The sequence below is a fragment of the Manduca sexta genome, chromosome 28, assembly GCF_014839805.1.
Source record: "Manduca sexta isolate Smith_Timp_Sample1 chromosome 28, JHU_Msex_v1.0, whole genome shotgun sequence".
Classification (NCBI taxonomy): domain Eukaryota; kingdom Metazoa; phylum Arthropoda; class Insecta; order Lepidoptera; family Sphingidae; genus Manduca; species Manduca sexta.
In genome coordinates, this window is record NC_051142.1 from 17,618,745 (window position 1) to 17,628,463 (window position 9,719).

General features: G+C 33.5%; 1 protein-coding gene across 1 annotated transcript; it reads left to right on the forward strand.

Annotated features, from left to right (window-relative positions):
- The first annotated feature begins 394 nt into the window (after positions 1 to 394).
- Positions 395 to 8,055, forward strand: LOC115449537 (nitrilase and fragile histidine triad fusion protein NitFhit). Its single transcript, XM_037444783.1, has 11 exons — positions 395 to 489; positions 2,446 to 2,625; positions 2,936 to 3,094; positions 4,165 to 4,360; positions 4,789 to 4,921; positions 5,360 to 5,578; positions 5,904 to 5,975; positions 6,460 to 6,574; positions 6,857 to 6,934; positions 7,311 to 7,396; positions 7,742 to 8,055. Exons 1-11 carry the CDS (start codon positions 484 to 486, stop codon positions 7,860 to 7,862), a joined length of 1,365 nt encoding a protein of 454 aa, XP_037300680.1. The 5' UTR covers positions 395 to 483; the 3' UTR covers positions 7,863 to 8,055.
- The last annotated feature ends 1,664 nt before the right edge of the window (positions 8,056 to 9,719 follow it).

A 9,719-nucleotide genomic window follows, 5' to 3' on the forward strand; every position in this document is an offset into this window, starting at 1 on the left:
GTCAGCCCTGTATTATATACTGTCCCATTGTTGGGCACAGGTCTTCTCTACTACTGAGAGACATTAAACCTTAGTCCACCACGCTGGCCTCGTGCGGATTGTTAGACTTCACTCACCCTCGAAAATTCCTACAGAGAATTTCGCAGGTATGCAGGTTTCCTCAGGATGTTTTCCTTCACTGTTAAAGCAAGCGATAATTCACAAAAAATACACACATATTTTTTTTCAAAAATTTTAACTTATTGTATAAAAGTGACTTGGTTCCTAGCTGATGTGTTGCTATCAAGCTATACTGTTAGGTATATTGAAACTTTGGGATTTTCCTAAACTGCTACCAAAATAAAATGTCACTTTGACAATGACATTTGGTGTTTTTATTTCCAGTACTTAGTAAAAATAGTTTATTGGTCTCTGGTAAAAATAATTACTTATATTAAACTAAAAAAATTGTACGTTTGTATAAATTTCATTTAATAAAGTATAATGCAGGCAAGTTAAAAGTACTATATATTTTTCGTTTTCAACAGTACATAGAAAGTTCAAAGTGATAAGTGAGGTTACGTTTCAATTTTTTTTAAATATTACATAGTAATGTGGGCTATTTATGATTATCGACTGGCCAGATTTTCATTAGCATATTGTACATTTATATAGATTTTTGTACAGTTAATTGCATTAGCGTTGTCGACCTAACTAAATATCTCTATAATAATATAATTTTAAAGGGTCAATACATTTGGAGTGCTCTGTAGTTTACTTTCTAGATGGGTATATTAAGGTACAATGGCTGCAAGATAAATAATATTTAAAATCAAGTGTTGCAGTTGTACACTTCATTTTTGTAATATATCAATCCAATCACGTGCATTTTTAATCCCACATCAAATAAAAATAAAACAACAATTGAAAATCGTTGGAGTACATAGCTCATTACAATCTTGAAGGGCCAGCTAAATTTACTTGTAAAGAGGTTGCATATTCAAAAGGGTTGCATTATACTTCATTATTTAAATTTACAGACACCAGATCTAACTTGAAAGAGTTGCAGCCTTAGTTGCCTATTTAGTTTTATATTTACATAAAGAGCCACAAAGAAGTAAATTTTTTTATCAGATTACTTATCCTGTCAGGTCTATAAAAATACAGTATAACCAGATATTGCTTGTATCTAAGTCTATTTGGAAAGCTATGCCTGGTACTAAAGTCCCTAAAACACTGGAACTTATAGCGCCATGTGTATGAGGCCAGCTCCATTTGGTGAAATAACCCATTATTTCCCATGGGAGCAAATTACTGGGACAAAAAGTCCATGTTTTAATCCAGGACATGGTCTACCCATGTGCTGAATTTCATCCAAATTTATTCAGGTGTTACTGAATTTACTTCCAATAAACACAAATAATTTCACAAACTATTACATCTATACATTTATAAAACCAAGTTCCCTTTCTGTCTGAAATGTACTGAATGGATTTTTATGAAATTTGGTATGGAGATAGTTTAAGACCTTGGGAAGGTTATAGGCTACTATAACTTTTATCCCAGGAAAATATATAGCAGGCCTTTATTCCGGAAAACTCCTTCACGCCGGCGACACCACAAGCAAAAGTTACTCCATGTTAGATATAATCTGCCTATAAAATTTTATAGAAAATAGGCTTTCTCAGCATAAAATATTTTTGCCATTGTCAGTAATAGCAGATAAAAGATACACACAAGAATGTTAACCTCAGATTGTGACATCAATATAAATGTTGTGTTTATGTATTATTCATTATCTTATCATTGTTTTACATAATGATTTATCAGACAGCTATTTATTTGCAAGTGTAGTTCATTTTATGTTTTGTGTTCCAAGGTAGGTACTAAGCTAATTTATTAGTATTAGCTGATAAAAATATTTTTGGTATTTCATATCACAATTTGTGTAGTAATTTTAAATAATTTATAGAACCAAAATACTCTAAGAAGTTCTTTATTTTATGTCATGGATTATGCCAAAAAAAATTAATTGACTATAGTTTATAGAATAATAATAAGAATGTTACCAATAAGTACATAGTACTTTAAAAATTGAATTACATTGCTATAGTAGAATAAGTATTAGTAACTACCTTTAATATTTAAATAATAAAGACCTACCATGCTGGTAGGTGTACTACAATTCCAGAGGCAGAAACCGATATTCCTCTCTACAATTGTTAACACATTATGCATTTTTCTGTTTTTTATTATCATTAACGATTGTAAAGAAGCGTCTTGATTACGGCCTAATATTGTTGGGAAAAGTAGAACAAATTTTGAGTAACACCTACAAGAATCCAGTGCCTTTGATTTATAGCCCACCCTGTCTTACCGTCAGCCAATGCTATGTAGCCTTCTAACACCAATAGGTTTCAAGCTAATGCATGCACTGAAGATTGCTCATTGTTTCTTTATTTTCAGTATTGGACCTATAACTTATTAAGAAAAATAACGAAATTAGAATCAATAAGACATTTAAGTAAGTCAGTAGACATGGCAGGACGAATAGCGGTGTGCCAAATGACATCAGTAGGCGACAAGGTCGCTAATCTTGATGTGGTGACGAAGCTAGTCAGCGATGCTGCGAAAGATAATGTGCAGGTATTTAGGGTATTTTTTATTGATAATTTAAAAAAAATAATTCCATAACCTCAAAAGTATCAGGTAAGGTGTAGTTAGTAGGTAGGTCTCATAAAACTAATGTTTTTGCCCGGATGAGCCTGTCGTATTATGGCGCTTAATTTAATGGTATATACTTATACTGACATAGTATTTTTTTGATTTTTGAACCATAGTGTAAGTAAATTTTACTAACTAGGGAAGACATCCAGAGCCTTATTGCTTTTATATATATAAAAAAAATATATGTTATAGGATCATAAAGAAAATTAATAAAATTAAAATTTTTCAGATGATCTTCTTTCCCGAAGCCTGTGATTATATCTGTGATAACAAGAAAGATATTGTGAATTTTGCTGAGCCCCTACTGGGCGGCAATACTATGGGCAAATATAGACAGTTGGCTGCTGAGCATAATGTTTGGTTATCTATGGGAGGAGTTCATGAGAAGGTAGTCACACATCTCGCTACTTTATGTGCTTAATGTTTTTAGTAAGGGCCCGTTCAAGTATTACGTAACGCAGTAGGTGGTGGTGGTGGTAGTAGGTGGGGGGGGGGGCGGGGGTGGTCTTGTAAAACTTTACAATGCGTTACAGGGGCAGGAGGTGGGTTTTGTACATAGCGTTATGTAACATTATTTTGTTTTATTTTAAAACAATAATAAAGGGATTTTTGCGACTTTCCAGTATTTTACGTAAAATAATTGTGAATATTTTGCGTTACGTAATACTTGAACGGCCCCTATGCTGTTTATTCGCAAGAATAGCTTTTTAGTTTTATTAGTAGGCAAATGACTTTTGGCTTTATCCATCCGTCTTAGGTATAGGGTATTTGACTATTTTTTTTTTATAATGATATTTATTTTTACGCTTTTAATGTTAGACATTAAAATTAAACTAATTTTCGGATTTTATCGCGATTATTTTTTTAATAACTTTTTTAAAATATTTACCTTGTATAAATTCTAAATCAGAAGAAATCATTGAAACCTGATGAAAAATCCACAAGTTACAAACCAATAAAATTTGGTAGCAGGATTGAGAGTCAAAAAACAGAAAAGAGACGATATACTTGCATGTTACATCAGCGGGCATTATGGTGTGTGCGAAAGAAAGAGATGGAGCGATATCCCCACTCCTGTACATAGCAATATTTGAAATTGGAATTACCGTCTCATTTTTTATTGAATGTTAATTCTGTTTTTACACAAGGATTTCTTTTTTATACTAATTGTTGTTACATATAAAAAATGCATAAAATCAATCATAATCAAATATCCTATTGATATTGTCCATCCTTTTGAGCGGATTAAACCTGAATCGTAAGGCTGGTGGCTCCTGTCTAGGCTGGTTCAGGGCTGTAGTGGTAAAGACTGCACTTTCTCCTACAAAAATTCGTCACTTACATCCATAAACTATATAAGAATATGTAGCTTACATCTATGCCTGAATCATTGGTATAGCTAGGTAACCAAATGGTCCCAGTAGTGTTGTTAAAGGCGATAATTACTCAATATTCCAGGACGAATCAGATCCATCAAAGATGTACAACACGCATGTGATAATAAATAACAAAGGCGACATAGTGCAAACATACAGGAAATTACATCTGTTCGATGTAGAGATACCGGAGAAGGGAGTTAGACTGAAGGAGAGTGACTTCTCTCATGCTGGAGGGCATATCGTCGCGCCCGTGGAGACGCCTGTAGGGAGGGTGGGTAGGTTATATAAAAAATTATAGTGTTCTTTAGATCATTGTATAATGAGATTTTTTTTTATATATGATCATGGAATGTGACCCCTCTGTAACTATGGTAAGTGATGTTAGGTCCAATACAATGTCAACTGACGAGAGATGATTACCCCTCAGCAGTTCCCATAATTATGCCGGCTTGTTGGAACCGGATATACACAGGCTCCTGTGTAATTATTAAGTTTATGTAGCAGTAGGTGAAAGAGATAAGGATCAGTCCCCATATAGACATGAATGTGCATTCAAATCCAGTATATTTCTCGATTGCGATAATAGAATCTAAAGGCAGGTGTAATACTTAGGTTACGAGGTATAAACATAGAACCGTTTATATATTTTTAGTACTGCTTTACGAATATAGATGGCGTTATTTGATAATCTGATCGTGTGCAGGTATGTCGATCTGCTACGACATGCGGTTCCCGGAGTTGAGTACAGCGCTGAGTATATTACGAGCCGAGATACTGACGTTCCCTTCGGCATTCACTCAGACAACGGGCGAGGCGCATTGGCACGTGTTACTCAGGTATAATAATAAAGCAAAATAAATACAATGCATACGATTAAAATGCTATTTGATTATAATGTCTATTATAGATATGTGTCTATCTACGATTGTCATAATTGTGTTGGCCTCCTTAATTGCTTTTTCTTGCTCTTCTTAGTCTAATATTGTAAGTAAGGGAGGATATAATATTAGCTGCTAAAACTGTTCTAGTCTATACTAATATAGAAAGCTAAAGAGTTTGTTTGTTTGAAGGTGCTCATCTCAAGATTCTATATCTCAACATCAATCTAAAGATACTACTAAATTTTCACTAAGAGTAAGCTACATTACTCCCGAGTGTTATAGGTTTATTATTACTTTTATCCCACATATAATTAATAGTGTAACGAAGGTGGGAGTGGCTGGCCTTTTTACTGTAAAAATATGGATGAATATTGGCATATTTTATCTTCTCAGATCAAGAGCGATAGAGAACCAATGCTACGTGATCGCCGCGGCTCAGGTGGGCCAGCACAACCCCAAGCGCCGCTCGTACGGGCACGCGTTGTGCGTGGACCCGTGGGGCGAAGTGCTAGCCGATTGTGGGGACTCCGCCCCCTGTTACAAAGTGGCGGAGATATCGCCCAAGAAACTATTAGACGTCAGACGAAATATGCCTGTGTTTCAACACAGAAGGTAAGGCTTTCTTTAAACGCAAACTGACTTTCCTTGTAAGACCGTAAGAGATGATTTCTGTTTCAATATTACGTATTGCTTATTGTCTTGTTAGCATTTTTCACGGCTTGGTTTGTTTAAAAGTTTGTCTGGATAAAAACTTTGTATGAGTCGTCGATATTTCAAATGTAAAAAAAATTTCATCTCTTTGTTTTGTTTGTAAATTGAATGTGTCATGGTTTTGTGCGAATACATGTTTTTGTATTTGTATTTCTTGAAAGAAAGTAAATAATAGATTATCATTAAAATATGGCTTTATTTGATCGTTGTTCATTGAAAATTTGGTTTCGCACCTACGGATTCCGGAGAGCTGTGTGTTTTACAAATCGAAATTAAGCTATGCTTTTGTGAATTTAAGGTAAGTGTCAACCCCAACCAAGGCCCGTGGAGTAGTTGCGTTTCTATAATGATTAACGCTACATGAAATTTATGGAAATGACATATAAAAGCGATAGACTTATAATTATTAGGATATGTCAGTCTCATACATCGCAAATGTTGTGGATTATAAAGTGAATTTAACGATTTTTTGCACTAGCGTTATTGTAATTTGTAAAGGTGTTATTTTTTCTATTTTCTATTAGCATGAACAATTGTAAAAATTTCTAAAATATCTAATGGCGCCGTAGTGTACATGAATGGTTAACATTTAAATTAGACTTGTTTGCAGAATATCGCGATATTATGTTTCATTTGTGTCCCCAAAGCTTTGAAGAATTTCCAGCCTGAATTCATTTTTTTTATACGATTCATTTATTTTTAAATCTTATATCTGAGTATTGTCAGACTCATTGGGTTTCTCATTGTTTTAGTACGAAAGTCTTATGATACATTATTTTCAGATGCGTTACCTCAGGCCACGTGCTCGTAGCTCCAATAAGAATGGCCGAGAGGAACAAGGACCTTACGGACGAGGAAGCCGAAGACTTCTACAAAACTATAAGGCTGGTGCAAAAGGTAAAATTATTTTATACAGACAGACGGACAGCAGTAACATCAACCAAAACTGAATTAAAAAATATGATCAATTGTTAATTATTTATTAAAATATTCAGATTTATGTTGATTTGGTCCTTCGAGCAGGGTGAAAAGCGCAATAACTATTGTTAATAGCTTCATTTCATGCAAACATTAACTGGGGTTTCGCGCATTCTTGTACTTATGAACGCTAATAGTTTGGTCCTTCGATCCGGATCTGAAGTACTTCAACGGTAACAAATTGTAATTATTTTGTTTCAGCTAGTGGAGAAAGTGCACAACACACAATCCTGTACGATTACGATACAAGACGGACCGGACGCGGGACAGACAGTACAGGTACATTATAAATATACATATTTATAGCTTACTGGCAATATTTAGGCGTAAGTAGGGAGGGAGGAGGTGAGAAAAGGGCATTGAATGTACTTAAACAGGGCATTATTTCCTGGCGACTTTTGAATGTTTACTTCAAGTTGGTATACTTAAAAAAATTACGAAACAAAATTCCGATGCTTTTACTATGTGATGGCGCTACTAAATAACGCCATCTAGTGCCAGGTATCGATATTATTAGAACGCCATCTAGGGCCTTGGCATGGAATTATGTGCGAACGCAGTATCTTGGATTTTGGTTGTTATAAAGTACACAATGTGAATGGTGTGTTAAAACGTGTTGTCAATTAAATTTATAATGAATTTTCTTTTGTTGCAGCACCTTCATTGTCACATAATGCCGAGGAAAAAAGGGGACTTCATTGAAAATGATTTGATATATCTCGAATTAGCGAAACACGACCAGTAAGTTACAAGTTTAAAAGAAATTCCAGTTAACGAGAGATTGCCTCGTCAGTCCTTTAGGCTTCTTCAGTAGCTGTAAATGTGGAACCGATTATAGGAGAGAGACAAACGTGTACGTGATTTGAGGCCTCAAAACTGATACAAACATACAGTACTACGTATTGTTGTTTTGTTAAAAATTGAGTAACAAAAATATACTTTATTTCATGTCTATTAGAGTTGCTTTCAAAGTAGCAGCCGCTTATAAGTTGCTGGTCAATTAATAGGTTTTATTTTAGGGTAATTATAATTTGCATTGGTTGGTTTAGATATTGGATGTTATTAACCCAAAATTAACGTTTACAGGTTCAAATCCGGTCATCCATCGAAGCCAGCTAGAAGTTTAGAAGAAAGGCAAGCGGAAGCGAAGAGTTTGAGGGAAGAAGTACAGAAGATGATAGAAGAAGGTAGATTATTAAGTAGATAAATTATAGTGGTATAATTTAATGGAATTAATGATTATAATTAAATAATTGTAAAGTTGACGTAAAATGCGAATATTTATTTTGACACAATGTACTTAGGGAGAAAACAATGGCGCAATAATATTACGTAAAACATCATATTATTTCAATATAGCAAGTTAAGGATAAATAATAAATAAATGATAATATAATTTTGTTGGTATTTTCATTTATTTCCTTAGCCTAGAGCCAGAATATATGTTTGCTCACTGTTGGAATTTCCATACATAGCATACAATCAAGTAAATCAGAACCTAAAAGACTGTCTGCTAGACTTCAAATCACTGTGAGCTCGTTCTGCGTAGATCGGACCCATAATAGCTAAAAAATTAAAACAAATGAAGGTAGATATTGTAACTTTGACTTTTCGGACGACCAACATCTCAGTCTCTCCCATGATCATGAAAGCTGCAGTCTTTAAGTCGTTGGGAGAAAAATATAATATAAAAACCACGATAAAATCCAACAAATACTTTTTAATTTAATGTCTAACATTCGCGTAAACATAAATCATTATACTAACATGAATATACGACTTGGCTCCAAAGGAGAGAGGTTATATTATTATTCTTCATCGTATTTTGTATGTTTGCTCAGCGATAATTTCTTATCCCGTGATCAGATTTAAATTATCTTTTTACATTCGATTTTGTATAGCTTCAAAATTGTAACATTTTAATTTCATCAGTATAAAGCATTGGACTATGAAAATGCAGAGGAGACTCTTAAAAATCAAATCGGATTTTAATGATTCTTTTTGGCTTCATTATAACAAATTCAATATAATAAGATACTACCACATTAAAATATCGTTTGACTTTGAACGTCGGAGATGAAAAAGAGCACCAATCAAAATCAAATAGGATTTTAATTAAGTAGTCTTTTTGTATTGGGTTTTGTATATCTTTAACATACATATTACAAAATATTGTTTGGTCTTCAACTTCGAAGATGCAGTAGTCTCATTTTAATACAATATTCATTCGTGTATTTAGTTAGCTTGGTTAGTAATTCAAATTAGGTATCGACTTCAAAAATATTTAGTGTTCATATAAACATAAAAACACGAATTAGAAAGAAAGTCACATTGTTTTATTATTTTTATTAATATGTGTATAGAGGTAATTTTTTTGGTTTGTAATGGTGTTTGGAGAGGTAATAATTATTATTATTCATAACTAGTTTTTGCATGCGGCTCTATCCGCGTGGAAAAGTTATTTCGGGATAAATAATTTCCCGAAATAAAAAATAGCACAATGCACTCAGGAGTAATGTAGCTTATTAATGAAAAAAATATCAAAATTGGTTTAGTAGTTGTTGAGATCAGTGCATTAATAAAAAACAAACACTTCAGCTATATTAGTATAAATTAATAATGACATTGAAATAAAATTACTTTACGTATTTTTTCGCGATTTTACGCGTTAAAGTGTACGTGAATAAAAACAAAATTCCACCCATTCCGCTGCTCGGTATATAATTCTGTCTAACTTACGTTTGCAAATCACAAACAAGCTTTCAATTTGCCTATCAGCATTTGTGTATAATTTTATCATCGAACCTAACACAATCTACGTCTCGACCCCTTTTATTGTGAAATTGCGCGCCAAACATGCCGATATAGACATGTCCAGTTAAGGTAAAAGGGCTTTATTCAATTGTATGCCAAAGGGTTTCTTCTATACTGAGATAATGTGACTGTAATATACAATATAAAGGGAAATATAGGTACTTATGGTTTTTATGTTTGTGAAGAAAGTTGAATTCATAGGATATTTCGTAGACTCGTTATTACAAGGCCCTGAGTTAATTTTTACTTC

Coding starts and splice junctions, on each gene's coding strand:
- LOC115449537 (XM_037444783.1), top strand. Junction 4,361..4,788: donor GACGCCTGTAGGGAGGGTGG/GTAGGTTATATA, acceptor GATCGTGTGCAG/GTATGTCGATCTGCTACGAC. Junction 4,922..5,359: donor CATTGGCACGTGTTACTCAG/GTATAATAATAA, acceptor TTATCTTCTCAG/ATCAAGAGCGATAGAGAACC.